General features: G+C 67.3%; 2 protein-coding genes across 3 annotated transcripts; both read right to left on the bottom strand.

Moving 5' to 3' along the window:
- Positions 1–315: 315 nt before the first annotated feature.
- PPFIA3 (PTPRF interacting protein alpha 3) lies at positions 316–27,872 on the bottom strand. Of its 2 annotated transcripts, XM_030545153.1 has the most exons (29): positions 27,563–27,872; positions 23,864–23,965; positions 23,325–23,489; positions 23,105–23,179; positions 22,847–22,927; positions 22,340–22,561; positions 21,927–22,073; positions 18,530–18,664; positions 18,089–18,172; positions 17,514–17,645; positions 16,472–16,534; positions 16,248–16,327; positions 13,518–13,644; positions 12,964–13,154; positions 12,402–12,624; positions 11,638–11,801; positions 11,073–11,218; positions 10,701–10,794; positions 10,525–10,606; positions 9,936–10,136; positions 7,046–7,108; positions 6,918–6,944; positions 5,049–5,224; positions 3,527–3,624; positions 2,285–2,460; positions 1,923–1,991; positions 1,556–1,718; positions 1,172–1,236; positions 316–1,088 (listed from the first exon to the last, which is right to left on the bottom strand). In XM_030545153.1, exons 1-28 carry the CDS (start codon positions 27,794–27,796, stop codon positions 1,178–1,180), a joined length of 3,579 nt encoding a protein of 1,192 aa, XP_030401013.1. In that variant the 5' UTR covers positions 27,797–27,872; the 3' UTR covers positions 316–1,088; positions 1,172–1,177. The 2 variants fall into 2 exon arrangements, with proteins under 2 accessions (XP_030401013.1, XP_030401014.1); XM_030545154.1 differs by lacking the exon at positions 6,918–6,944.
- LOC115641775 (vegetative cell wall protein gp1-like) lies at positions 7,118–8,697 on the bottom strand. The gene is made up of 2 exons (XM_030545155.1): positions 7,474–8,697; positions 7,118–7,443 (listed from the first exon to the last, which is right to left on the bottom strand). Exons 1-2 carry the CDS (start codon positions 8,389–8,391, stop codon positions 7,321–7,323), a joined length of 1,041 nt encoding a protein of 346 aa, XP_030401015.1. The 5' UTR covers positions 8,392–8,697; the 3' UTR covers positions 7,118–7,320.

Below are 27,872 nucleotides of genomic sequence, written 5' to 3'. Positions count from 1 at the left end.
GGCCTTAAATGAAGGTTCATTAAACGGCAGCAAAAGTCATTTCCACCAGCAGCCACGCCACAGATATGCACAGAAAATACAACTCTTATGGTACAGAGCCCAGGCTGGCCCCCCCCGGCCAGCCCCTCGCCAGGCCAGGGCTCCCCCCCGGGCCAGCCCCCTGCCAGGCCCGGCCCTCCCCAGGCCCAGGGCCAGCCCCCCGCCAGGCCAGGGCTCCCCCCTGGGCCAGCCCCCCGCCAGGCCCGGCCCTCCCCAGGCCCAGGGCCAGCCCCCCGCCAGGCCAGGGCTCCCCCCTGGGCCAGCCCCCCGCCAGGCCCGGCCCGGCCCTCCTCAGGCCCAGGAACACACCAGGCCCGGCCCTCCCCAGGCCAGCACCCGCGGTGCCCCCCCTCCAGGGTTTGATTTCAAGGATCCCGCCCCCCACAGAGCACCCTTTGTCTCAGGCTGCTCCCCCCCAAGGGGTGCTGCTCTCCCCACTGCAGGGTGGGGGGCAACCCCCAGTCTAGGGAAAGCAGGGGGTGGCCCAGCCCAGGAGGGGCAGGAAGCAGCCCATGGGGTGGGGGTGGGTGTGTCAAATGGGCCCCCCCACTTTTAGCAGCAGATTCCCAGGACAGGGTTAACCCTTTGAGGGCCTGGGGTGAGGAGGGGATACAGGATCCCACGGGGGGGCAGGGGGAGATACCAGACTTGGTGGCTAAAAATCCGGGGGGGGGAGATGGGGGGCTCAAGCTGGCGGACTAAGCCAGGTGTGTGGGGGGGGCTACAAGGCTGGGGGGAGCCTTTAACCCAATTCACATTCTTGCCCCCCACCCTTGACAAAACAACAAATAAACTCCAAACAGACAGGTGGGGGGGGTCATGCCCCAGATTCCCCCTTCCCGGGGTGGGGCTCGGCCCCCCGGTCCATCCGCAGTGTCCACAGGGCTGGGGGTGTCCCCCCACCCACAGCAGCAGCAACGCCCCCTGCAGGCGGGTGCAGGAGTGTTTTTTGGGAGGAGGGGACAGACGCAGGCCCCTCCCCTCATTGTGGAGAGGGGAGGGAAGAACCCCCCCTCCAGCAGCAGTGTCCGTCCGTGGGTCCCTGGCACCTGGGGGGGGGAGAAGAGAATGAGACTGGATCCCCCCCCGGCAGACGCTCCCAGAAGTGCCCCCTCTGCCCTGTCGCACTTACCCGGCGCTAGCAGGAGTAGGTTCGCACCGAGACGCCGTCACCCCGCTGGCTGGCCAGGGAATTTCCTGGGGGGGGGGGGTATAAGGAGAGGTCAGAGGTCACACAGCCCCCCCACCCGACCCCACAGCTAGGACCATCAGGGCACAGGCACCGGAAATCCTAGGGTGGAACTAAGCCAGCATTGTGAGCTTCCCCACAGCAGTGCCCCCAACCAGGGGACACACCCCCACCCAGTGCTGCGAGCTTCCCCACAGCAGTGCCCCCAAACAGGACACATCCCCCTCCCCCCAGCGCTGCGAGCTTCCCCACAACAGTTCCCCCAGCCATGGCCCTCTCCCGCCCCCAGAGACTACGAGCGCCCCCAGGGCAGTGCCGCCCCCGTACCTTCGGGCTGCACCTTGCGGAGCTGCACGCTGGGGGGCGCCATGGCGGTGGCGCGGAAGGTGGGGGGCAGCATCTCGGCAGAGTCAGGGCTCACCCCCCGCAGGTCCTTCTCCCGGAACATCTTCCGCCACGATGGGGAGCGGCTGAAGGTCTTGGTGCTGTCCTGGGGGTCAGAGGTTACAGAGCTGGGGGGGGCCAGGCACCTCCCTTCCGCCCCAAAACACGTGGACTGGGCGGAGGGAGGAGATGATTCCTGGGGGGCCCGTAGCCTGGTGGGGGGGATTGTGTGGAAGGCCAGTTCTGTGGGGTCAGGGATGGCGAGGGGGCAGGGGGGCTGCACATGGACAGGTGGGGGGGGAGTGCTGACCTCATCCAGCCTCCGGTCCGTTCCCATAGCGATGAGATTCCCAAATTCCTTCTCCAGGATTTGCCGCGCCTGGAGCCCAGAGAAGGGGGGGGGGTGTCAGGTGTGATTGGGGCCCCCTTCCCCCAATATCCTTATCAGGCCTTGCACCCCCTGTGAGCCCCCAGATCAAAGCCTGGGCTCCCCAAACACAGGAACCCCCCAGCCCCCCTTCCTGCCCTGCCCCCAACTCTCACCGCCCTCCTTCCCTTCCCCACCAGCTCCCACCCCCCCCTTCCCCTCCCTCGCCCCAGCCCTCCGCCCCATCTCTGCTCTCCTGCCCCCTCCCCGTCTCCAGGCCCCCCAGCCCCACTCCCCCCGCTGACCTGGGTGTTCTGCGTGGGGATCTGCAGGAGCAGGGCCAGGTCGCTGCAGTCGAAGGCGTCGTCCAGGGCCAGCAGCGCCCCGTGCACCCCGCTCTCCGCCAGGTTGTTGGCGAATTCCTTCAGCCCGATCAGCTGCACCCAGCACATCACCCGCTCGTTGGACCAGACCATCACGTCTGGGGGGGAGGCAGGGTCACACGGGGCCCCTCACTCCCGACCTGCAGCCCCTGCTAGCCCAGCCCAGCCGAGCCCTGCCCTGCCCTCCCCACGCCCCCCCAGCCCTGCCAGTGCCCCTCACTCCCGACCTGCAGCCCCTGCTAGCCCAGCCCTGCCCTCCCAGTGCCCCTCACTCCCGACCTGCAGCCCCTGCTAGCCCAGCCGAGCCCTGCCCTCCCCACGCCCCCCCAGCCCTGCCAGTGCCCCTCACTCCCAACCTGCAGCTCCTGCTAGCCCAGCCGAGCCCTGCCCTGCCCTCCCCACGCCCCCCAGCCCTGCCAGTGCCCCTCACTCCCAACCTGCAGCTCCTGCTAGCCCAGCCGAGCCCTGCCCTGCCCTCCCCACGCCCCCCCAGCCCTGCCAGTGCCCCTCACTCCCGACCTGCAGCCCCTGCTAGCCCAGCCCTGCCCTCCCAGTGCCCCTCACTCCCGACCTGCAGCCCCTGCTAGCCCAGCCCAGCCCTGCCCTCCCCCGCCCAGCCCTGCCAGTGCCCCTCACTCCCGACCTGCAGCCCCTGCTAGCCCAGCCCTGCCCCTCCCAGTGCCCCTCACTCCCGACCTGCAGCCCCTGCTAGCCCAGCTGAGCCCTGCCCTCCCTCCCCCAGTCCTGCCAGTGCCCCATACTCCCGACCTGCAGCCCCTGCTAGCCCAGCCCAGCCCTGCCCTCCCCACGCCCCCCCAGTCCTGCCAGTGCCCCTCACTCCCGAACTGCAGCCCCTGCTAGCCCAGCCCTGCCCTCCCAGTGCCCCTCACTCCTGACCTGCAGCCCCTGCTAGCCCAGCCCAGCCCTGCCCTCCCCCGCCAGTGCCCCTCACTCCCGACCTGCAGCCCCTGCTAACCCAGCCCAGCCCGTGCCCCTCACTCCCGACCTGCAGTCCCTGCTAGCCCAGCCCTGGGCTCCCCCCCGCAGTGCCCCTCACTCCCGACCTGCAGCCCCTGCTAGCCCAGCCCTGGGCTCCCCCCCGCAGTGCCCCTCACTCCCGACCCGCTGCCCCCTGCTGTCCGGGGGGTTGGGGGGGCTTGGTACCTTTGATCTGGTTCTGACTTTCCTCCCGTCGCTGCTCCAGCTCCTTGCGCTCGTAGTTGAGGCGTTTCAAGCACATGATCCCGTAGTGGAGGCTCACCCTGGGGGGGGGGGAGAGAAAAAAGGGGAGTTTGGAGGAGAGGAGCCCCTCCCCCTTACCTGCAATCCCCATGCAGCTACTGAGAGCTGGGTTCGGGGGAGGAAGGGGAGCAGCGGGGGAGGGGCCTGGAGGGCCGCATCTCTCACCGGTGGAAGCGGGGGGGGTCGGGGGCCCCCATCTCTCACCGGTGGAAGCGGGGGGAAGGGGAGTGGGGGGGGTCGGGGCCCCGTCTCTCACCGGTGGAAGTGGGGGGAAGGGGAGCAGGGGGGGAAGGGGAGCAGTGGGGGGGTCGGGGGCCCCGTCTCTCACCGGTGGAAGCGGGGGGAAGGGGAGTGGGGGGGGTCGGGGCCCCTGTCTCTCACCAGTGGGAGTGGGGGGGGGTCGGGGGCCCCGTCTCTCACCGGTGGAAGCGGGGGGAAGGGGAGTGGGGGGGGTCGGGGCCCCTGTCTCTCACCGGTGGAAGCGGGGGGAAGGGGAGTGGGGGGGTCGGGGCCCCCGTCTCTCACCGGTGGAAGCGGGGGGAAGGGCAGTGGGGGGGGTCGGGGCCCCTGTCTCTCACCGGTGGGAGTGGGGGGGGTCGGGGCCCCCGTCTCTCACCGGTGGAAGCGGGGGGAAGGGGAGTGGGGGGGTCGGGGCCCCTGTCTCTCACCGGTGGGAGTGGGGGGGGTCGGGGCCCCCGTCTCTCACCGGTGGAAGCGGGGGGAAGGGGAGTGGGGGGGGTCGGGGCCCCTGTCTCTCACCGGTGGGAGTGGGGGGGGTCGGGGCCCCCGTCTCTCACCGGTGGAAGCGGGGGGAAGGGGAGTGGGGGGGTCGGGGCCCCCGTCTCTCACCGGTGGAAGCGGGAGGAAGGGGAGCGGGGGGGGTCGGGGGCCCCGTCTCTCACCGGTGGAAGCGGGGGGAAGGGGAGTGGGGGGGTCGGGGCCCCCGTCTCTCACCGGTGGAAGCGGGGGGAAGGGGAGCGGGGGGGGTCGGGGCCCCCGTCTCTCACCGGTGGAAGTGGGAGGAAGGGGAGCAGGGGGGGTCGGGAGCCCCGTCTCTCACCGGTGGAAGCGGGGGGAAGGGGTGTGGGGGGGTCGGGGGCCCCCGTCTCTCACCGGTGGAAGCGGGGGGAAGGGGAGTGGGGGGGGTCGGGGCCCCGTCTCTCACCGGTGGAAGCGGGGGGAAGGGGAGTGGGGGGGTCGGGGCCCCGTCTCTCACCGGTGGAAGCGGGGGGAAGGGGAGTGGGGGGGGGAAGGGGAGTGGGGGGGGGTCGGGGGCCCCCGTCTCTCACCGGTGGAAGCAGGGGGAAGGGGAGTGGGGGGGGTCGGGGCCCCGTCTCTCACCGGTGGAAGCGGGGGGAAGGGGAGTGGGGGGGTCGGGGCCCCCGTCTCTCACCGGTGGAAGCGGGGGGAAGGGGAGCAGGGGGGGTCGGCCCCCGTCTCTCACCGGTGGAAGCTGTCGACCATCTTGAGCTGGCCCCGCAGCTCCTTCTTGTTGAGGTGGTCGAGCATGCGGGCGTCCACCAGCGACTCCATGAAGTAGCTGCGATACTGGGGCAGGCCCAGGCTGGGCAGCCAGTCGTTCCCCACCCACTCGTGGTTCATGTCGCCGTAGGCCAGGATCTGCCGGGGGGGGGACACATGACGGGACGTCAGCACCTGACCCCTCGCTCACCCCGCTGCCCTTTGACCTGGCCCTTGACCCCGCTGCCCTTTGACCCAGCCCGTGACCCCGCTGCCCTTTGACCCAGCCCATGACCTTTGTCCATCCCGCTCTGCCCTTGTGACTCCGCTGCCCTGACTGACCCACACTGTGACCTCCTGCCTCATGACCCTACAACTTCCCGACCCCACTGACCTTGTGACTTCCCCACCTCCCTGCCTTGACCCCTGCCCGCCCCACGACCTCCCTGCCCTTTGACTCCTGACCCACATCGTGGCCTCCCCGCACCATGACCTCTTACCTGCCACATGACCCCACTGCCCGTTGATTCCTGACCCCACACTGTGACGTCCCTGCCCCGTCCCTCGCTTACCCCAAGACACCCAAACTCTTGCCCCAACCTCACTGCTCTTTAATCCCTGACCCCCATGACCTCCCTGCCCCATCACCCCATTGTTCTTTGACCCCTGCCCCCTCGGTGAGACCTTTCTGCCCCACCTCTCACCCTCAACATGACATCAGTACCCTTTGACTCCTGACCCCATTTTGACCTCTCACCTGCCCTGCAACCCCTGACCTTTTGCCCACCCTGTGACCTCCCCATCCTATGACCTGCAACCCCTTACTCAGATTGCGACCTACCCTATGACCTCTAACCTCTCACCCCTACGCTGTGACCTTGGCACACGCCCCACCTTTCCCCTCCACTCCCTCCAATCTCCGAACATCCCTCACTTCTGACCTCGTTGCCCAGCGACCCACAGCCGCCCTGCCCCACAGCCCCTGCCATACACCCTCTGACCCCTGTGTCCCTGCACAGGGAATAATCCAATACCCACAATGCACTGCAAAAATCACAGCTACTAACACAGATTGCAGGGAGGACTGATGTACTGCCACAAAAAGCCACACCCGTGAAATAGGGCCTGTGGGACAGTCCATCCCTCCTCCCCCCGCCCCGAACAGGGCAAGTGGGATAGTCCATCCCTCCTCCCCGCTCCGAACAGGGCCATGGGACAGTCCATCCCTCCTTTCACACCCACAGTGGGACAATCCATTCTCCTTCCCCCCTCTCAAAACAGGGACAATGGCACAGTCCATTCCCCCCCCCCGGACAGTAGAACAGTCTATCCCTCCCCACATCCTCCCTCAACAGGGACAGTCCATCCCACCCACCCCCAACACAGGGAGAGTGGGACAGTCCATCCCACCTCCTCCCCCCTTCCCAAAACAGAGGGTGTGTGTGTGTGTCCACACACAATGGGTAGGCTACACCTAGCACTGGATTACATCCTCACATGTCCATGCCCTGGCCCCGCCCTTCCCCTGCCCCGCCCCAGATCGAAAATACAGCAGCTGTCTGCCCACCCTGTGCGTGCGAGGGGGGTGGTGGTCGCATCGTCGCACGAGAGCGAGGAGACATGCGAGATGTATATAAGAGAACGGGAGGTCAGCGATGGGGCGAGCAATTGCACTTCTCCCCCCACCCCCCAGCCAAGGAAACGTTCGCACCAGAACCGGCCCGTTCCGTAACAAGAGGCGACAGGAAACGCAGGGCAGATTTAAAACGTGGTAAACCTACTGCCACGCCCACCTCTGCCTAGGCCACGCCCTCACAGTCCATACTCCTGCCTAGCAGCCCCGCCCCCCTACCTGCTCCCAGCTGATCTCCTTGGTCTCCTGGGCGAGTGCAGCGGGAAGGAAGGTGGAGAGAATGGTTAGTGCAACGCCCCTCCCCCATCTCCGTGTTCCCCCCCACCCCGTGCACGACTCTCACTCACCAGCTTGGTTGTGGCCGTGAGCGACTCCACCTCCTCGTGCGTCATCCACACGTTGCTTGTGGACTGGGGGGGCACGAGGGCGCAGGACACAGGGGCGGGGGGAGAGAGACACAGATTTCACCATTAAATGGCTTTAGGAGGGGATATGTCCCAGCCTCTCAGGCGCCGTGGGGAGCACGGCAGGGGCACCGAGCAGGAGCCGGGGGGCACCAGGGCTGTGGGGCCATGGGGGGGCGTACCAGGTAGGAGTCAGGTGGGGCAGGCACTGTGGGGACTCAAGGGGGACTGGGGACGTACTGTGCAGCAGAGGACGCCGGGGGGACCTGGGGCTGTACCATGCGGGTGTTGGTGGGGGGCACCAGGGAGCCAGGGACAGACCCCAGGGGGGCTGTACCATGCAGGTGCTGACGGGGGGGACCAGGGAGGGACCCCAGGGGGACCATACCATGCGGGTGCTGGCAGGGGGACCGGAGGGGCCATACCATGCAGGTGCTGGTGGGGAGACTGGGGGGATCCCAGTGGGCCTTACCATGTGGGTGCTGACAGGGGACCCCAGAGGGGCCGTACCATGTGGGCATTGGCAGGGGGGACTGAACTGTATGGGTGCTGGTGGGGGGGGGACCGAAGGGGCCCGCAGGGGGGCTGTACCTTGCAGTGCTGCGGGGGGGGACCACACCATGCCGGTGCTGGCAGGAGGGACCGGAGGGGGGGCGTACCGTATGGGTGCTGGTGGGGGGGGCCGAGGGGGGCTGCACCATGTGGGTGCCGGCAGGGAGGACCAGGGGGGCCGTACGGATGCTGGCAGGGAGACCGGAGGGGTTGTACCATGTGGGTGCTGGCAGGGAGGACCGGGAGGGCTGGCAGGGAGACCAGAGGGGTTGTACCATGTGGGTGCTGGCAAGGGGGACTGCGGAGGGGCTGCACCATGCCGGTGCTGGCGGGGGGGGGACCGAGGGGGGCTGCACCATGCAGGTGCTGGCAGGGAGGACCGGGGGGGCCGTACAGATGCTGGCAGGGGGATCGGAGGGGCCATACCATGCGGGTGCTGGCAGGGAGGACCAGGAGGGCTTGTACGGAGGCTGGCAGGGGGACCGGAGGGGCTGTACCATGTGGGTGCTGGCGGCGGGGACCGGGGGGGTGTACCGTACAGGTGCTGTCAGGGGGACGGGAGGGGCCGTACCATGTGGGTGCTGGCAGGGTGGATGGGGAGGCTGTACCATGCAGATGCTGGCAGGGTAGACCGGTGGGGCTGTACCATGCGGGTGCTGGCAGGGGGGACGTACAGATGCTGACGGGGGACTGGAGGGGCCGTACCATGTGGGTGCTGGCGAGGGGGGCCGTACCATTCAGGTGCTGACAGGGGGACCGGAAGGGCTGTACCATGCGGGTGCTGGCGGAGGGGCCGTACAGATGCTGACAGGGGGACCAGAGGGGCCGTACCATGCGGGTGCTGGCAGGGGGGACGTACAGATGCTGACGGGGGACTGGAGGGGCCGTACCATGTGGGTGCTGGCGAGGGGGGCCGTACCATTCAGGTGCTGACAGGGGGACCGGAAGGGCTGTACCATGCGGGTGCTGGCGGAGGGGCCGTACAGATGCTGACAGGGGGACCAGAGGGGCCGTACCATGAGGGTGCTGGCGGGGGGGGGCGTACTGTTAGGGTGCTGGCGGGGGGGGGCTGTACAGATGCTGATAGGGGACCGGAGGGGGCGTACCATGCGGGTGCTGATGGGGGGGCCGGGGAGGGGCATACAGATGCTGATGGGGGACCGGAGTGGCCGTACCATGCGGATGCTTGCGGGGGGGCCGTACAGATGCTGATGGGGGACCGGAGGGGCTGTACCACGTGGGTGCTGGCGGAGGGGCCGTACAGATGCTGACAGGGGGACCAGAGGGGCCGTACCATGCGGGTGCTGGCGGAGGGGCCGTACAGATGCTGACAGGGGGACCAGAGGGGCTGTACCATGCGGGTGCTGGCGGGGGGGCTGCACCATGCGGGTGCTGGCGGGGGAGCCAGGGGGGCCGTACAGATGCTGACGGGGGATCGGAGGGGCTGTACCATGCGGGTGCTGGCGGGGCGGGGGCCATACCGTTCGGGTGCTGGCGGGGGGGGCTGTACGAATGCTGATGGGGGACCGGAGGGGGCGTACCATGCGGGTGCTGACGGGGGGGCCGGGGAGGGGCATACAGATGCTGATGGGGGACCGGAGGGGCCGTACCATGCGGGTGCTGGCGGAGGGGCCGTACAGATGCTGATGGGGGACCGGAGGGGCAGTACCATGCGGGTGCTGGCGGGGGGGCTGCACCATGCGGGTGCTGGCGGAGGAGCCAGGAGGGCCGTACAGATGCTGATGGGGGACCGGAGGGACTGTACCATGCGGGTGCTGGCGGGGGGGTCAGGGGGGCCGTACAGATGCTGACGGGGCACCCGAGGGGCCGAACCATGCGGGTGCTGGCGGGGGGGGCTGTACAGATGCTGATGGGGGACCGGAGGGGCCGTACCATGCGGGTGCTGACGGGGGGGACGGGGGAGGCATACAGATGCTGATGGGGGACCAGAGTGGCCATACCATGCGGGTGTTGGCGGGGGGGCCGTACAGATGCTGATGGGGACCGGAGGGGCCGTACCACGTGGGTGCTGGCGGGGGGCCGTACAGATGCTGACGGGGGACCGGAGGGGCCGTACCATGCGGGTGCTGGCAGGGGGGGTACCATGCGGGTGCTGGCGGGGGGGGCGTACCATGCAGGTGCTGGCGGGGGGAGGGGGCCGTGCAGATGCTGATGGAGGACCGGAGGGGCCGTACCACACGGGTGCTGGCGGGGGGGACCGTACCATGTGGGTGCTGGCAGGGGAGGCGTACCACGCGGGTGCTGGCGGGGGGGGCCGTACCGTTCGAGTGCTGGCGGGCGCTGAGGGGCTGGTGAGCGACACCATCTCCTGGATGGCCAGGCGCAGCTTCAGGCGGTGCAGCGGGTTGCTGATGCCGATCTCCCGCTGGATCTCCGTGTCCGACAGGTTGGCCATGATGGCCCCGCTCTTCACATTGGCCCGGCAGGCGGCCACGTACCAGGCCGGCATCCCCACCCACAGCTGCCAGGGCAGGGGGGTTAGGGCGCCTGGGGGGTGCCTGGAGCCTCCCCATTCAGCCCCCCGGACGCCTGGGTTCCAACCTCACAGCCCCCCCCGCCAACTTCTGCCCCGGACGCCTGGGTTCGTACCCCACTGCCTCCACCTGGATTCCAACCTCATGCCCCCCCCTCCACTTTTTACCCAGAAGCCTGGGTTCCAACCTCACACTCCCCCTCTCTTCTCCCCTGGATGCCTGGGTTCCAACCTCACAGCCCCCCCTTACTTCTCCCCTGGATTCCAACCTTGCAGCTCCCCCTCACTTCTCTCCCGGATGCCTGGGTTCCAACCCCCATCCCCTCCCCCACCACCAGGATGCCTGGGTCCCCCGGCCCCCTCGCGATGCCGTCACCTCCAGCCAGGACACGACGGTGGGTCCGTCCCAGGCGGCGAAGGGCAGGCCCTGGCGACAGGCCTCCTCCAGCAGCTCGTGCCTAGGGGGCGGGAGTGGGGGGTGAGACTGAGGGGACCCCCCCCACCCCACCCACCATCCCCCGCCCATAGCCCCCTGCCCCTCCCCCCACTCACTTCTTCTTATTCCGTCGGTCCTTGTCCACCGGCCCAGCCAGCTTGGAGAGACCCAGGGGGTCCGCAGGGGACATCTCGTCCGACGGGGTCCCGGCTGGGGGGGGGGAAGAACAGGTGAGAGTCTCCCCCAACACTCCCATTGCTGGCCAGCCCCCATCCCCCTAGCACCCAGCCAGGGAACCCGGAGGTCTGGGTTCTCTCCGCAGCTCTGGGAGGGGAGTGGGGTCTAGTGGTTAGAGCAGGGGGGCTGGGAGCCAGGACTCCTGGGTTCTCTCTCCGGCTCTGGGAGGGGCGAGTGGGTTGCAGCAGGATGTGGGAGGGGATCCTGGGGCCCAGACACCTGGGGCCCAAGGGGAGGGGGGGAAAACCTACGCAGGGAGGGCAAGTCCCGGCCTGGGGGGCCCAGCCGCCCCTTCTCCTTCTTCCCAAAGAGGCGCCCGATGGATGACTTGATGCTTTTCTTCTTGGTGGATTTCTGCAGCGAGTCCTGGCTGCTGTTGGTGCCTTCGGAGCCCAGCCTGGGGGTGGGTGGGGGGGGGTGGGGGAAATGATACAAGCTAACTGTGCCCCTCCCAATATTCACCCATCCCAACCCTGCAGCCCCACCTGGGGTCCCCGCTCTGGGCAAATGACAGAACTCCCGATTCACTCCCAAACCTGTCATCCGTCCCCCCAGGTCGCTGCTCCCCGACTTCCCCATCTCAAATCCCCCCCTCCTGACTCCCCGGGCCTGCTGCCCGTTAACCCCCCCTTGCCCTGGGTCGCTGCCCCTCCGGTCTGCTGCTCCTTAACTCTCCCTCCCCCAGGTCACTGTCCCCCAATTTCCCCATCCCCCCCAAGCCCACTGCCCCCCAATCCCTTCCCCCACTGGGCCACTCCCCAACACCCCAGCCTGCTGCCCCCCAACCGTTTCTCTCCCCCCCTCCCCCCGGCTCACCCTGCTCTCAGGTCCCGGCCGTCCTCCAGGGCTCCAGCCTGCAGCGCCAGGGCCTGGCTCACCCGCTCCAGCCGGGCAGTGCGGGGGGTTGCGGGGGGTGGCGTCTCACAGGGCACCAGGGCCTTCTCCTCTGCCCCACGCCCCTCCTCCTTTGGCACGTGGTTCTGGGGGGACGGGGGAAGCACAGGGCACTGCCTTAGGGAAGCGCGCAGCACAGGGGTCCCATCCGTGGTGGGAATGCTGCTGGGGAGGGAGAAGCTCGCAGCGTGGGGGGGGGGGGCCCAGCTGTAGGAAAGTTCTCAGCGCTGGGGGGGGAACACCCCGCTCTGCAGGGGAGCTGCCAGCACCCAGAGGTGGGGGAAGGACACCCGCTGGCAGCGCCTGGGGGGACAACACCCCACTAGGGGGAAAGCTGATGGCGTCCGGGGGGGGCGGGCAACACCCCATGGGGGATGGGAGCTGGCGCCTGGGAAGGCAGGACACCCCGCTGGGGTGGGGAAGCTGGCGGTGCTGCGGGGGGGCAGGACACCCCGCTGGGGAGGGGGAGCTGGAGGCTCTCCGCTGGGAAGGGGGATCTGGTGGCGCCTGGGGGGGGAGAGCTAGCGGCACTGGGGGGACGAGACCCCGCTGGGGGGAGGAGCTGGCGGCACTGGGGGGGGACAACACCCCATTGGGGGAGCAGGAACTGGTGGCGCCTGGGGGGGCAGGACACCCCACAGGGGCAGGGAACTGGCGGTGCCGGGGATGGGGGGACCCATACTCACCATCCTGTCTCCCTCGCGGGCGGGGCTGTGGGGCGCCAGGCGGGGGGTGGAGTGCCCACTGCTGGGGGGTGAGGGGCTGGCCAGGGTGGAGCTGGTGACGGACGGGGGGATGGAGGCGCCAGCCCGGTACCGGCCCAGGGACCCGTCCAGCGCCGTGCCACTGACCCGGCTCTCGATCTCCTCGGCACGCAGCTCCGTGCACTCCTTCTCCTCCTGGATCAGCCTGGGGAGGGACAGCCGTGAGGGGGGTGCACAGCTGCGGGGGGGCCCAGGGGATCCCTCGGCTGTGGGGATGGAGAAGCTGCTGAGGGGTCCCCCAGGGGTGATATGGGGGGGTCACTCAGGGAGTGCAGAGGAGGACCCTGGGGCGTTAGGTGGTTTCTGGGGGGGTAACAGAGCATCTCCAGGATTATGTGAGGGGTCCCGGGGGCTCCCTGGGGTGGTAGCTGGGTCCCGGGGGGTTCAGAGGGGGTCTCTGATGTGGTGAATCCCACGGGCTGTGGGTTCAGGGGGTCCCCTAGGGCGACAGGGGGGTCCCAGGGGGTCCCAAGGGGGGTCTCACTTGATCTCCTTGTTGATGGCCTCGAGCTGTTCCTGTAGCATGATGGCCAGCGTCTGCACGTCCGTCTGCCCGCTAGGCGAGAGCAGCTCGGCCGAGCCAAAGAGGGGGTCGCGCTCCTCCTCGTCCGACCCGTCCAGCCCCCCCTCGAAGGGCTGGGCCAGCCCCCCTGCCTGCTGCGCCCGCTCCCACTCCTGGGGGGGGCCTGCGGGGAGGGCGAGGGGAGGATGAGATGTGGGGCAGACCCCAAAACTGCCCCCCCCAGCACAGTTCCCCCCACAACCACCCCCCCCAGCACAGGCCCCACCCCACCACTGACTCGCCCCCCTGCAGCACAGGCCCCCCTCAATTCCTGGGGGCCCCCAGGGGTGGGGGGTGATCTCATCCCTGCCTCCCAGCAGCCCTCCAGCCCTGCCACCCATCCCAATAGCAAGAGATGGCTGAGTACTCACCGGGGGTGGGGGCAAATCCGGGGCAGGGGAGATAAAGAACACTGTTAGTAGCAGCCAGAAACCTGCCCCTCCCAGCCAGTCCCCCACCCCACCCCGCCCCATCACCTTAGTGGCTTCATCCTTGACGGTCCAGCGCCCCTTCTTGTGCCTGCGGGGGGTGCCGGCGTAGGGGTCTGCAGGCAGGGCGGGGGCCTGGGAGTAGCGCAGCTCCAGGGCGCTGCCCGGCAGGGACCTGTGGGAACAGTACTGTGTTCGGGACACTGGCGCCTGCCTCAGTTTCCCCACCTGCTGCGTGAGCCGCCCAGCTGGGGCTTGGGGCAGGGGACACTGTGGGAGCTGGGGAGCAGATGGGAGAGGAGTTTGCTGTGAGGGGTAACATCAGGATTCTTTTTTTTTCCCCAATTTGGATCAATTCCTTTTCACGGCGAGGGGAAACGATGGGTGGATAAGTCAGACAATTAACAGCAGACCATGAAAACCGGTTTGGACACCAGCCGTCCCCATCGCATGGCGGGGAAAGATCCTCCAGCCCAAGCAACACGTTGGTCACCCGCCCGCCCGCCCTCCCCTTCTGTCGCCACACAGTGAGTTTCCCTCTCGGGTCACCATGAATTCGATGTTTAAAAACAAGCTACAAATCAGACCCTGCTAAGCCCAGCGACAGCTGAGGCCCCGTCTCTTAGGGGTTAAGGAAAAATCCCAGGGTTTTCCCCAGATCTATTATTCAAGGGAGATTTTAACGGATTTTCCCCTGAAATTTCGACTGCTTGAGCACGTGCGACAACACTGATTCTGTTAGGAAAAGCCCGTTCCATTCAGTAGTTGCCGTCACGTGAACAGTGAACTCGGTAACCGTGAGACACTCTGTTAGCGTACAGTGCTGGAGCGGAAGAGACAGATGGGTCAATGCCCATATACAGTTAATGTACAGCGTAAAACTGCTTTTCATGGCTTTCACTTTCCTCTTTACCCCTAGGGGAATTATGCACCATTGCACGTGCGTAGATTGAATGAATTGCACAGACTTTTAATTTTTTTGCGCCAAAAAAAAAAGCTTTGACTGAAAAGTTGCTGCAGTTCTGCCTTTTGGCCACCAGAGGGTGCTGTGGTGACAGAACAAAGCAGCAGCTCCCGGCCAGCTAGGGAAGAGAAAGAGCCGCAGAGCCTTCTTCGCAGTGCCTGTTGGGCCAGGTCAGGAGACAGGGGCTAAGGGGAGACAGACAACGTGGGGCTGCTGGGGGGTCAGACAGGGGCTCATAAGGGCTAGTGGGAAAAGACAGACTGGGGCAGGGGCTGAACAGGAGTGGAGGCACAGGGCCATGGGAGGGAGGGAGACACAGGGCCACATGGCGATAGGGGAAGGGGTGCAGGGCTACATAGGGACAGGGGAGGGGGTGCAAGGCCACATGGGGATGGGGGCAGTGGATGTCTGAGTGGAGGTGGAGGGACACATGTCTGACTGAATGGGAGAGGCCTGGTGCCAGCCAGGGTGTGCTTGGGGAAGCTCCCGAACAATCCCTCCCCACCCCCCAAAATAACCTATTCCATACTGTTCACGCCCAGGCCATTTACTTCCCTCTCCCTCAGCCCTCGCACTGCTTCTCGGGGATGTGGGAAATACGGTTCTGTATTGTAGTTTCAATGAATTATTGCTCAGAGTTTTGTATTAATACGCTGAGTAAGAAATCTATTTGTCAAAAAAACATTTTCTGAATCTTTTTTGTCGTCTGTCTTGCTACAGACGTACTTGCTGACAGGGATTTTGAAATAAATGACCAAAAATAATTGAAAGGGGTGTGATTATACTGCGTTATTTTGACAAATAAGCTTTGCAGAATTTTAAACTATTGTGTGCAGAATTTTTAATTTTTTGGCACAGATTTCCCCCAGGAGTCTCTCTTTGGGCTGCCTTCACTCCCCCATAATATCCCTGATATCTACCCAGAAAACTGCACCCATATTTTTAATTTTTGTAGCAAACACAAATCAATTCCCAGAAAATCTTTAAACAAAATGGCCTGAGCTGCAGCTAGGCAGGTTCTTTGAGCAATTACAGAGATTTATTCAGATGCATCATTTTTCCACCTCATCCGACCTTAGAAAATGGTGAACAAACGCATTCCTTCTTTACTAGATTTTTTTTTAAACTCGTGCTTTGTGTCAAGCTAGATTTGAAAGTAAATTTGAATTTAAAATGCACCAAACCAACATTTTCATTTTTTTTTAAATTAGCAAAATAAAACCGTACCGAACACATTCATAACGAAGTTTGCCAAGACCCATTTTGCTTGTGAAACCAGATGAATTGACCCTTATTGATTAGAAAGCCACGACCCAGGAATTGAAGGTCCCGCGTCTGGAGCGAGCGGATCTCATTCCCTCGCTGGGTTTTCAGGCAGAGATCGGAAAAGGAAAACCAGCTCTCCTGCTTTTCCAACCCTGCATCGGTTTCCTAACTTAGGCTGAGCTGGGCAATGGAGGGACCTAGCCAAATAAACTGAACTGAGGGGAATTTTCTACCCCAGGCGGCTTTAACCCCTCTCCGAACTCCGCTCTGGCGTCCAGCCAAAGTCGGCCGCAAACTTCCCTTTCGTTCGTTTCAATGGTTCCAACCGGCACTGGTTTTCACAAGTCTGGATTTGGTTTCTTTTCTAAATCATCCATTTTTGTCCACCCTGGCGTCCCCCTCCCAGGAAACCAACCTCCCCGAGGACACCCCTCTCTCCTCTCCCACCCCCCTCAAGAGCCCCCTCCTCCACTTTAACCCTGTCAGTAACCCCCCGCCCTGGGTCTGCCAGGGACCAAGACCCGGGGGGCACGGTATCAACCCATTACCTGGAGTAGGAGGAGACGGGTCGGCCCCGCAGCTGGTCGATTTCCATCTGCATCCGTTCCATCTCCGCCAGCAGCTGATCCTGGGGGGATGTGGGGGGGGAGTCAGTGCAGCAGAGCCCCCAACACCCTGATCCCCCCAGCCTAGGAGCCCTACTCTGCCTACATGGCAATCATCCCCCTGCCCCCCACCAGCACAGACAGCTCCCCCTGCCCCCGCCCCGTACCTTGTTCAAGAGCAGCTCGTCCTGCAGCTTCTTCATGTCGGCGATTTCCTCGCTCAGCGTGTTCTGGGGGGCAGATGGGGTGAGACCACAGACCCCAATGCAGCCCCCAGATCCTCCCCGCCCCGCCAGTGTCCCTCACTCCTGACCCATAGCCCCCAGATCCCCCTCGCCCTGCCAGTGTCCCTTACTCCTGACCCATAGCCCCCAGATCCCTCCCGCCCCGCCAGTGTCCCTCACTCCAGACCCATAGCCCCCAGATCCCCCCGGCCCCGCCAGTGTCCCTCACTCCCGACCCATAGCCCCCAGATCCCCCCCGCCCCGCCAGTGTCCCTCATTCCCGACCCATAGCCCCCAGATCCCCCCCGCCCTGCCAGTGTCCCTCATTCCCGACCCATAGCCCCCAGATCCCCCCCGCCCCGCCCGTGTCCCTCACTCCTGACCCATAGCCCCCAGATCCCCCCCGCCCCGCCAGTGTCCCTCACTCCCGACCCATAGCCCCCAGATCCCCCCCGCCCCGCCAGTGTCCCTCACTCCCGACCCACAGCCCCCAGATCCCCCCGCCCCGCCAGTGTCCCTCACTCCTGACCCATAGCCCCCAGATCCCCCCCGCCCTGCCAGTGTCCCTCACTCCCGACCCGCAGCCCCCAGATCCCCCCACCCTGCCGGTGCCCCTCACTCCCGACCCATAGCCTCCAGATCCCCCCCGACCTGCCAGTGTCCCCCACTCCCGACCCATAGCCCCCAGATCCCCCCGGCCCCGCCAGTGTCCCTCACTTCCGACCCATAGCCTCCAGATCTCCCCCGACCTGCCAGTGTCCCTCACTCGTGACCCATAGCCCCCAGATCCCCCCCACCCTGCCAATGTCCCTCACTCCAGACCCGCAGCCCCCAGATCCTCCCCCCGCCCTGCCGGTGCCCCTCACTCCCGACCCACAGGCCCCAGATGCCCCCCGCCCCGCCAGTGTCCCTCACTCCAGACCCGCAGCCCCCAGATCCTCCCCCCGCCCTGCCGGTGCCCCTCATTCCCGACCTGCAGCCCCACCTTCTCCTCCAGAGCCCCCATTCGCTCCTTGAGGTGCAGCTGCAGCCGCTCGTTGGACTCCGACAGCAGCTTGTCGACCGTCTCCGAGAGCCGCTTGTTGTGTTCGTCGTTCATCTTTTCCCGCTGCCGTGCCTGAGGGGGGGCAGGGGGGGTTATGGGGTCCCCCTCCCATGGCCCAGAGCCCCCCTCATACCCCCTTGCGGCCCCCCCACCCCCAGAGCCCCCACTACACCCCCCTGCAGCCCCACCACTTCCCTGGACCCCCCGCCCCATATTCCAAAGCCCCGTCCAGAGCTAGGGACAATCCCCGCCCCACCCCCATCAGCACCTGCCCCATTGTCAGACAACCCCTCCCCCCCGCGGACACAGAGCACCCCCCAGGTACGTCTCCCCCACTTGGGGACCAACCCCCAGAGGTCCCCCCATCTTACCCCCCACGCCCCCACCCAAGACACTCAGGGAGGGGAACTCCTCCCCCACACCCCATCCCCTCCAAACTCCCAGGGATGGGGGGGCGGCAGAGCTGGGCCGAGAACCCAGGAGTCCTGCGACACCCCCCCCAGCCCCCTCCTCACCCGCTGCAGCTCCTGATTCTTCTCCTCCAGCTGCACCTCCAGCTGGCGCAGGCGCTCCTCGAAATTCCCGTGGCGCTCCTCAGCCTGGGGGGGGACGGAACGGGTGTCAGCCACACAGCCCCCCCCGCTGGGGCCTGGCCGGGGGGGGGAGGAGGAGCTGTCGTCCGAGCCCCCACCCTACCCAACCAGGGGGTGGGCTCATCCCCCTCTCCTGCCACAGCACACCACCCTCCTGACCCCCCCCAACACTGCCACGACCCCCCAGGGCTGAGTGCCCCCTCCCCCGCCACAGTCCCCCAACCTCCTGGCCCCCCCAACACTGCACAACCTCCAGGAGTGCATGGTCCCTCCCCCACCACAGCCCCCCACCCTCCTGACACCCCCAACACTGCCACGACCCCCCAGGAGTGCATGGTCCCTCCCCCACCACAGCCCCCCCACCTTGCTGAGGGCGGCCACGCGCTGGGCCAGCTGGGCTTCGATCTCGGGCAGCGTCTCAGCCCTTTGCAGCGTTTGCTGGAGCTTGGCCTTGGCGTCCTCTAGCCACTCCTGCAGCTGGCGCCCCTTCTCCTCGCTCTGGGGGGCACCGAGAGTCAGAGACCCCCCCATTGCCCCCTCACCCCCCTGCTCCTCGCTCTGGGGGGCACCGAGAGTCAGAGACCCCCCCCCATTGCCCCCTCACCCCCTTCTCCTCGCTCTGGGGGGGCACCGAGAGTCAGAGACCCCCCCATTAGCCCCTCACCCCCTTCTCCTCGCTCTGGGGGGCACCAAGAGTCAGAGACCCCCCATTAGCCCCTCACCCCCTTCTCCTCGCTCTGGGGGGCACCAAGTGTCAGAGACCCCCCCCATTGCCCCCTCACCCCCCTTCTCCTCGCTCTGGGGGGCACCAAGAGTCAGAGACCCCCCCCATTGCCCCCTCACCCCCCTTCTCCTCGCTCTGGGGGGCACCGAGAGTCAGAGACCCCCCCATTGCCCCCTCACCCCCCTTCTCCTCGCTCTGGGGGGCACCGAGAGTCAGAGACCCCCCCATTGCCCCCTCACCCCCCTTCTCCTCGCTGTGGGGGGGCACCGAGAGTCAGAGACCCCCCCATTGCCCCCTCCCCCCCTTCTCCTCGCTCTGGGGGGGCACCGAGAGTCAGAGACCCCCCATTGCCCCCTCACCCCCTTCTCCTCGCTCTGGGGGGGCACCAAGAGTCAGAGACCCCCCCATTGCCCCCTCACCCCCCTGCTCCTCGCTCTGGGGGGCACCGAGAGTCAGAGACCCCCCATTGCCCCCTCACCCCCTTCTCCTCGCTCTGGGGGGCACCGAGAGTCAGAGACCCCCCCATTGCCCCCTCACCCCCCTTCTCCTCGCTGTGGGGGGGCACCGAGAGTCAGAGACCCCCCCATTGCCCCCTCCCCCCCTTCTCCTCGCTCTGGGGGGGCACCGAGAGTCAGAGACCCCCCATTGCCCCCTCACCCCCTTCTCCTCGCTCTGGGGGGGCACCAAGAGTCAGAGACCCCCCCATTGCCCCCTCACCCCCCTGCTCCTCGCTCTGGGGGGCACCGAGAGTCAGAGACCCCCCATTGCCCCCTCACCCCCTTCTCCTCGCTCTGGGGGGCACCGAGAGTCAGAGACACCCCCCCCATTGCCCCCTCACCCCCCTTCTCCTCGCTCTGGGGGGCACCGAGAGTCAGAGACCCCCCCATTGCCCCCTCACCCCCCTTCTCCTCGCTCTGGGGGGGCACCGAGAGTCAGAGACCCCCCCATTGCCCCCCCACCCCCTTCTCCTCGCTCTGGGGGGGCACCGAGAGTCAGAGACCCCCCATTGCCCCCTCACCCCCCTTCTCCTCACTCTGGGGGGGGCATCGAAAGTCAGAGACCCCCCCATTGCCCCCCCATCCTCTTCTCCTCACTCTGGGAGGGCTGTGGGGGGGTACAGCGGTACAGTGACCCCTTGCAGGGCACATGGAGCGGGGGTCCCGGGGGGGCTTTGACCTGGCGGTACAGTGACCCCTTGCAGAGCACATGGGAGGTCCTGGGGGGGGCTCTGACCTGGCGGTACAGCAACCCCTTGCAGGGCACAGGGGGGGTCCTGGGGGGGGGCGGGCTCTGACCTGGCGGTACAGCGACCCCTTGCAGGGCACAGAGGGGGTCCCGGGGGGGCTCTGACCTGGCGGTACAGCGACCCCTTGCAGCACACAGGGGGGGTCCCGGGGGGGCTCTGACCTGGCGGTACAGCGACTCCTTGCAGGGCACAGGGGGGGTCCCGGGGGGGCTCTGACCTGGCTGTTCAGCGACCCCTTGCAGCACACAGGGGGGGTCCCGGGGGGGCTCTGACCTGGCGGTACAGCGACCCCTTGCAGGGCACAGGGAGGGTCCCGGGGGGGCTCTGACCTGGCGGTACAGCGACCCCTTGCAGCACACAGGGGGGGTCCCGGGGGGGCTCTGACCTGGCTGTTCAGCGACCCCTTGCAGCACACAGGGGGGGTCCCGGGGGGGCTCTGACCTGGCGGTACAGTGACCCCTTGCAGGGCACAGGGGAGATCCTGGGGGCGGGCTCTGACCTGGCGGTTCAGCGACCCCTTGCAGGGCACAGGGAGGGTCCCGGGGGGGCTCTGACCTGGCGGTTCAGCGACCCCTTGCAGGGCACAGGGAGGGTCCCGGGGGGGCTCTGACCTGGCGGTACAGCGACCCCTTGCAGGGCATAGGGAGGGTCCCGGGGGGGGGCTCTGACCTGGCGGTTCAGCGACCCCTTGCAGGGCACAGGGGGTGTCCCGGGGGGGCTCTGACCTGGCGGTACAGCGACTCCTTGCAGGGCACAGAGGGGGTCCCGGGGGGGCTCTGACCTGGCGGTACAGCGACCCCTTGCAGGGCACAGGGAGGGTCCCGGGGGGGCTCTGACCTGGCGGTACAGTGACCCCTTGCAGGGCACAGGGAGGGTCCCGGGGGGGCTCTGACCTGGCGGTACAGCGACTCCTTGCAGGGCACAGGGAGGGTCCCGGGGGGGCTCTGACCTGGCGGTACAGCGACTCCTTGCAGGGCACAGGGGGGGTCCCGGGGGGGCTCTGACCTGGCGGTACAGCGACTCCTTGCAGGGCACAGGGGGGGTCCCGGGGGGGCTCTGACCTGGCGGTACAGCGACCCCTTGCAGGGCACAGGGGGTGTCCCGGGGGGGCTCTGACCTGGCGGTACAGTGACTCCTTGCAGGGCACGGGGGGGTCCCGGGGGGGCTCTGACCTGGCGGTTCAGCGACCCCTTGCAGGGCACAGGGAGGGTCCCGGGGGGGGCTCTGACCTGGCGGTTCAGCGACCCCTTGCAGGGCACAGGGGGGGTCCCGGGGGGGCTCTGACCTGGCGGTACAGTGACTCCTTGCAGGGCACAGGGGGTGTCCCGGGGGGGCTCTGACCTGGCGGTTCAGCGACTCCTTGCAGGGCACAGGGGGTGTCCCGGGGGGGCTCTGACCTGGCGGTACAGCGACTCCTTGCAGGGCACAGGGGGTGTCCCGGGGGGGCTCTGACCTGGCGGTTCAGCGACTCCTTGCAGGGCACAGGGGGGGTCCCGGGGGGGCTCTGACCTGGCGGTTCAGCGACTCCTTGCAGGGCACAGGGGGGGTCCCGGGGGGGCTCTGACCTGGCGGTACAGCGACTCCTTGCAGGGCACAGGGAGGGTCTCGGGGGGGGCTCTGACCTGGCGGTTCAGCGACCCCTTGCAGGGCACGGGGGGGTCCCGGGGGGGCTCTGACCTGGCGGTACAGCGACTCCTTGCAGGGCACAGGGGAGGTCCCGGGGGGGGCTCTGACCTGGCGGTTCAGCGACCCCTTGCAGGGCACAGGGGGGGTCCCGGGGGGGCTCTGACCTGGCGATACAGCGACTCCTTGCAGGCCAGCTCGCTCTCCAGCTTGTCGTTGGCGTCGTGCAGGGACGTGGCCTCGCGCTGGGCACTCAGGTATCGTTTCTCCAGCGTGGTGATTCGTTCCTCCATGTCCTCCCGCTGCGCCAGCGCCTGGGGGCAGGGGGGGCAGGCTGACATATGCCCCCCTCCCCTGCCAGGACCAGCCACAGCCTCCCACCCCCCGAGCCAGGCTGGCCCCGATGCCCCAGGATGGCTCTGGGGAGGGGACTCGGCCTTGGGGGTGACAGGCCCTGGGGGGGGGCTCCCTGCCATAGGGAGGAGGAACCTGGGGGGCTGTCGAGCCCGGGGCAGGTTCAGGGGGGGCCCTCAGGCCCGGGTGGGATTTGGGGGGGGCACTCAGGCTTGGGGGGGCTCACCTCCTTGAGGTCGCGCTGCAGCTTGGCGTTGCCCTCCTGCGCCTTGGCCAGGTCGCGCCGGGCGCCCGCCAACTCCTCCTCCAGCTCCGCCAGCTGCCGGCACAGGAGCCGGAGCCGCTCCCGCAGCTGGGCCAGCTCCTCCCGCTGGCGCTCGAGCAGCTCCTCCGGCTCCGGCGCCCGCCCCACCCGTGCCTCGGGGGGCCCCGCCCCGTTTGTCACCGCCTGGGGAGGGAGGAGATGATGTCAGGGACATGGGGCTCCCCAAAGAACCCCAGAGCCCCCCAATATCCTCAGTACCCCCACAGCTCCCACTGAGCCCCAGCCTCCCCAGAGCGCCCCCACCCAGCCCCAGGGCCCTCGAGTATCCCCAAGCCCCCAGAGTCGCCCCCACCCAATATCTCAAGGCCCCGCACTCAGCTCCAGTCCCCCAAGAGCTCCCCAATGCGCCCCAGCCCAGCCCCCCCACCTTCCCCTTCTCAGCCCAATGGCCCCCGCAGCCGCTCTCACACAGGTCGGCGTGTCGCCCTCCTTCGGCACGTCCTGGAGGCCGGACCGGCGCCGGGCGAGCTGCTCCCGCAAGGACAGGGACTGGGGGAGGGGGAGATGTCAGAGCTGTGAGCTTCCCCGGCAGCAGTGCCACGCCCCTGCCCCCACCCGAGGGACTCCTGTGAGCTTCCCCGCAGCAGTGCCCTGGGCTGGGAGTGGCCCCCCCCCCCACAATTCATTCAGTTTTGGGCAGGGGGCCCCCCCTCCCAGCGCCTGTACCTCTTGGTTGGACATTTCCAGTTCCTCCTCCAGCACCGCAACCCGTTCCAGGGCCACCCGCAGCCGCTCCCGGACCTGCAAAGGGGGCGGGGAAGTGGGCTGTGATCGGACCAACCCCCCACCCCAATTCCCCACACACACCCAGAGCCCCACCCCTCCAACTAGCCCCCCCACACACACACCCCAGAGCCTCCCCAGCCCGGAGCAGCCCCTCCGGCACCTTTTCATCCAGCGCCTTGTGGTGCTCGAAGAGGGACTTCAGAGCCTTCAGCACCTCGACCTCGCTGGAGACGCCGGCCGGGGACTGGGCCTGGCGCTTCACCACGGTCATGCGGAGCGACCGCTCGTGCCGCGACACCAGGCACTCCAGGTGCTCCAGCAGCAACTGCAGGGGGAGGGTCCGGGGGGGTAAGGGATGGACGGACAGACGGACAGACACCCCCCCCAGCCTCAGCACGGACAGATGGACCCCCCCACGCCTAATCCCCAGCCGCAGCACAGACGGACAACCCCCCCCTCCACCCCAGCCGCAGCACGGACGGACAGACCCCTCCCCCATGCCTCCCCCTCTGGCTGCAGCATGGACGGATGGACAGACACCCCAAAACACCTCCCCCCCCGGACGCAGCACGGACAGAGAGACACTCCCCCCCCCATCCCCCGGAATCAGCCACAGATGGACAGACACGGACCCCCCCCCCGGCTCCAGAAAGGCGCATGGGGACGGACAGATGAACCCCGGTGAGGGGAACCCCTCACCCGTGTGTTGTTGCGCTCGGCTTTCAACTCCGAAATCTCCTCCTCCCGCTCCAGCAGCTGCTCCCGGCAGGCGTTCAGCTCCTTGGTCAGCGCTGCAAACTCCTGGGGGGAGGAAAGGGGGGGACAGACACCCCCCCCGCAGAGTTAAAAACCGCCTGGCAAAATTCCAGCTGCACTTTATCCAGGGCCCACAGGGACCCTCCCCCTGCCCTGTCACCACTGGGAATCCCCCCCAACACTGCCTCCCCCCGGGCCCAGGAATGCAATCAGCCCCATAACTGTGGGGAACTGTTCAGGGACCGAGGCGGGGGGGTGGGGGGGGGAATCCCACAAGTCTCGAACCCGGCTCTGCCCTGACACGCCCATCCTCCTCTGGCTCCCGGAGACAACTCGCAGGCTTCCTTTAACGAACCGTTGCCTCGTTTGCTACAGAAGCGGATTGAGATGGAAAATGCGATGGACCCAGGGTAAGCGACCGTGCCCCTGAGATCAGAAGTCAGCTGGAGGGTGCCGGGATGGGGGCACACGGGACCAGTTACCGCCGGCAAGACAGACCCAGGCGCCCAAGGGACTGTCGGAGGTTCGGCTGATGCAGCCGAGGAGTTTGCAAGCGGACAGGTCAGATCTAAAGCCGGATTTCACGCCCGGCGTGAGACGTTAGGCCAGGCTCAGCGTGTCCCCCACCCATCGGGAGACGTCCGTCCCCGGAAAAACATCGCCCGTCGGGGCAATACGCTCGCCATGTTCCCGCGGATTCTCAGTGTCCTGCCGGCGGAGACAGAACCAGCTGGCCTGTCGGGGCCAAGCCAGGAGAATCAGAGGAAACGGGGTCATCCCGGCAGTGACCCGCAGCGAACACGGCCCCGATATTCACCAGGCCAGGCCTGCGGGGGGAATCGCGTGCGGATCAGAGCAGGTGACAGACGGAGAACGGTGCTGAGGACCCACGGTGCCTGGTTTCAGTAGGTCCTGATGCCGTTTGGCCGAGCAGCCACCCCAGGCGCTTCCCAACGTTGCCCCGGGGATGCGTTTCGGGATGGCTGGGCCGAGCCTGCTGCGGCCTAGCGCAAGGCCAGTCCCGTTTCTTCTGAACCCCCCGAGCGTCAGGACAGTCCGAGAGAGACAGAAGAAACTCGCCGTGGCCTTTACGCCGAGTTCAAAGAACGTGCCTGCTTTCGAACCATCAAAGCCAACTCGTCACCAAAACAGCTCTCGACAGGGCCTGGCTCCGGCCCAGGATCTTACTGACCCCGAAGGTTCAGAGAACCCGCCCAAGGCCGGAGCTGCAAGCCAGCGACCCCTTCGGCGGGCCGCATTCTTCCCACGGGTCAGCTGTGTCATCTCCGCCGTCCCGGAGTGAGATGTGGCCAAGCCAGCACCTGCTCGTGGACTTAAACCCCAGAATTTTCCCAGAGCTGCCATCCGAGGGGGTTTCTCCTATTTAACATGGTCTATGCCCGTCTCTGGGAGTGACCCCTTAGTGGGCCAGGCCCCACGGACCCACACAGTCCCACCGAGACAGGCCTGTTGGCACCAGCGCCCTCCGTCTCTTTCCGCGGCTCCCGGCAGCCCAGACAGACCCTGCGCGATGCTCCCGGGGGAATCCACAGCAGCACCGGTGGCCTTTGCTGAACAAGGTGCCCACGGATGAGTCCCCCGGGCACAGACCCTGCCCAGCCACGGGCTGGCACCGAGAGGCAGAGTCTGACCCATGATCCAGCATCGTGATGGGCCAGGCCAAGCTGGGACGGCCTCCGGGTCCCTCTCTGTCCCCGCCTTTGTCTGCCAGGTACAGGCCCCTCCGAAACGGGCGCCCCACATCCAGTCCCCAAGCCCCGGTTCTCGAGCTCCGTTCCCAGGTCCCGCCTGTCGGGTGCCCTGCTGGAGCGTCCAGTCCTTGGGGCATGTCTGTCTCGCTGGCCCCTGTCGGCTTGGGTTTGAGATACCCCTCTGGCCCTGTGTTAACCTTTTTGCACCCGCTTGGCGGGGGGGGACGGACACGCACCGCGTGGAGGGAAACTGAGGCACGCCTAGGTGTCACACACACATTACAGGAAACTGCTGATTCGTCACAGCCTCTCCTCCACAGGCCAGCAGAGCAAACCGAGCGCAGGAGCAGCTCCACCGCCAGCCAGTCCTCCCTGGCTGCCCCCGGCCAGCGTTACCCGCATCCTCTACCAGCCCAGCAGTGTGGCACTGGTCCCACCCATCCAGGCACACAGGGGCCGGCTAAAAAAACCAAATCTGGGTGATAAAAAGGCAGGCAAGACCCGCATCGCCCGCCAGGTCCCCGTCCCCATAGGGACGGACGTTCCCTCCAACCGGGGCACCGGCTCCCTAGAGAATCCGGTGACAGATTAACCCCTTCCCCTCCCAGGGCCCAACCCCCACCTGCCCACGCCCCAGATGGGATGGGCACGTCGTCCCGGGGGGGCTGGTGTCCAGAACCGAGGAAGGCAAACGCCAGCCGCTGATCCAACAGGAAGGGGCCAGACCAGAGTTCACAGCATCCCCCTAAACCACCCCGAGGGGAGGGGTATGGCGTGAAACCATGGGGATCAAACTTGCTCTGGTCCAACTGCCACTTCCGGCTTCCAGGTCGCTAACCACTAGACCCTGCAGCCTATGTCCCGGCCCCGACAGCAGTGAGGGGGGTCGGAGCTATGGAGTCACTGGCCCGGCTGGGGTGGACAGGGCGGAGTTACCACCTAAGCTCTGCCCGCACCTGCCCTAGTGCAGACACGATTCTGCAGCCGCGGGAGCTTGCCCAGCTGGTGGGCGGCCGGGGTGGGGGGAGGCTGGTCTACGCTGCACCAGTCAATCTCTGCCAGTGCCTCTCACTCCTGCCCCACAGCCCCCTGCCAGCCCAGCCCTGTCAGTGCCCCTCACTCCTGCCCCACAGCCCCCTGCCAGCCCAGCCCTGTCAGTGCCCTTCACTCCTGCCCCACAGCCCCCTGCCAGCCCAGCCCTGTCAGAGCCCCTCACTCCCGCCCCACAGCCCCCTGCCAGCCCAGCCCTGCCGGTGCCCCTCACTCCCACCCCGCAGCCCCCTGCCAGCCCAGCCCTGCCGGTGCCCCTCACTCCTGCCCCACAGCCCCCTGCGAGCCCAGCCCTGCCGGTGCCCCTCACTCCCGGCCCGCAGCCCCCAGCCAGCCCAGCCCTGCCGGTGCCCCTCACTCCAGCCCCGCAGCCCCCTGCCAGCCCAGCCCTGCCGGTGCCCCTCACTCCCGCCCCACAGCCCCCTGCCAGCCCAGCCCTGCCGGTGGCCCTCACTCCTGCCCCACAGCCCCCTGCGAGCCCAGCCCTGTCGGAGCCCCTCACTCCCGCCCCACAGCCCCCTGCTAGCCCAGCCCAGCCCTGCCGGTGCCCCTCACTCCCGCCCCGCAGCCCCCTGCCAGCCCAGCCCTGCCGGTGCCCTTCACTCCCGCCCCGCAGCCCCCTGCCAGCCCAGCCCTGCCGGTGCCCCTCACTCCCGCCCCACAGCCCCCTGCCAGCCCAGGCCTGCCGGTGCCCCTCACTCCTGCCCCACAGCCCCCTGCGAGCCCAGCCCTGTCGGTGCCCCTCACTCCTGCCCCGCAGCCCCCTGCTAGCCCAGCCCAGCCCTGCCGGTGCCCCTCACTCCCGCCCCGCAGCCCCCAGCCAGCCCAGCCCTGCCGGTGCCCCTCACTCCCGCCCCACAGCCCCCTGCCGGGCGCTGACCTGGGGCAGGGCGATGCTCAGCTGTCTCTGCAGTGACTCCTTCTCGTGGGCCAGCTCGCGGAGCCGGAGCTGGGCCGTACCCAGGCTGTCCTGCGTGTCCCGCAGCGTCTCCAGCAGCCGCTCCCGCTCCGTCAGCATGTTGACCATCAGCTGCTCAAAGTTGGCGTCCTCAGGCCCGTAGGCCGAGCCCCGGCGGCTGTCCTCGGTGATGGTGGGCATCACCTCGCACATCATCCTGCCGGGGGGGTGGGGCAGGCCCCGGGGGGCGCTGCGGGGGGGTGGGCGGGGGGCTCAGTGCCCCGACCTACCG

This window comes from Gopherus evgoodei, unplaced genomic scaffold (genome assembly GCF_007399415.2).
Source record: "Gopherus evgoodei ecotype Sinaloan lineage unplaced genomic scaffold, rGopEvg1_v1.p scaffold_35_arrow_ctg1, whole genome shotgun sequence".
Taxonomy (NCBI): Eukaryota; Metazoa; Chordata; order Testudines; family Testudinidae; genus Gopherus; species Gopherus evgoodei.
Note: the sequence above shows the minus strand (reverse complement) of the source record. Positions and strands in the feature narration are given on the sequence as shown.

Excerpts from the sequence above, each read along its gene's own strand:
- PPFIA3 (XM_030545153.1), bottom strand. The coding sequence starts at position 27,796 with ATGATGTGCGAGGTGATGCCCACCATCACCGAGGACAGCCGCCGGGGC. Across the intron at positions 10,795-11,072 it reads CCGGGACTTGCCCTCCCTGC|CCGGGACCCCGTCGGACGAG; the intron begins GTAGGTTTTCCC and ends CCCCCCCCCCAG. Across the intron at positions 3,625-5,048 it reads ATGGTCGACAGCTTCCACCG|GGTGAGCCTCCACTACGGGA; the intron begins GTGAGAGACGGG and ends CCCCCCCCCCAG.
- LOC115641775 (XM_030545155.1), bottom strand. The coding sequence starts at position 8,391 with ATGGTACGGCCCCCCTCGCCAGCACCCACATGGTACGGCCCCTCCAGT. Across the intron at positions 7,444-7,473 it reads ATGGTATGGTCCCCCTGGGG|CATGGTACAGCCCCCCTGGG; the intron begins TCCCTCCCTGGT and ends CGTCAGCACCTG.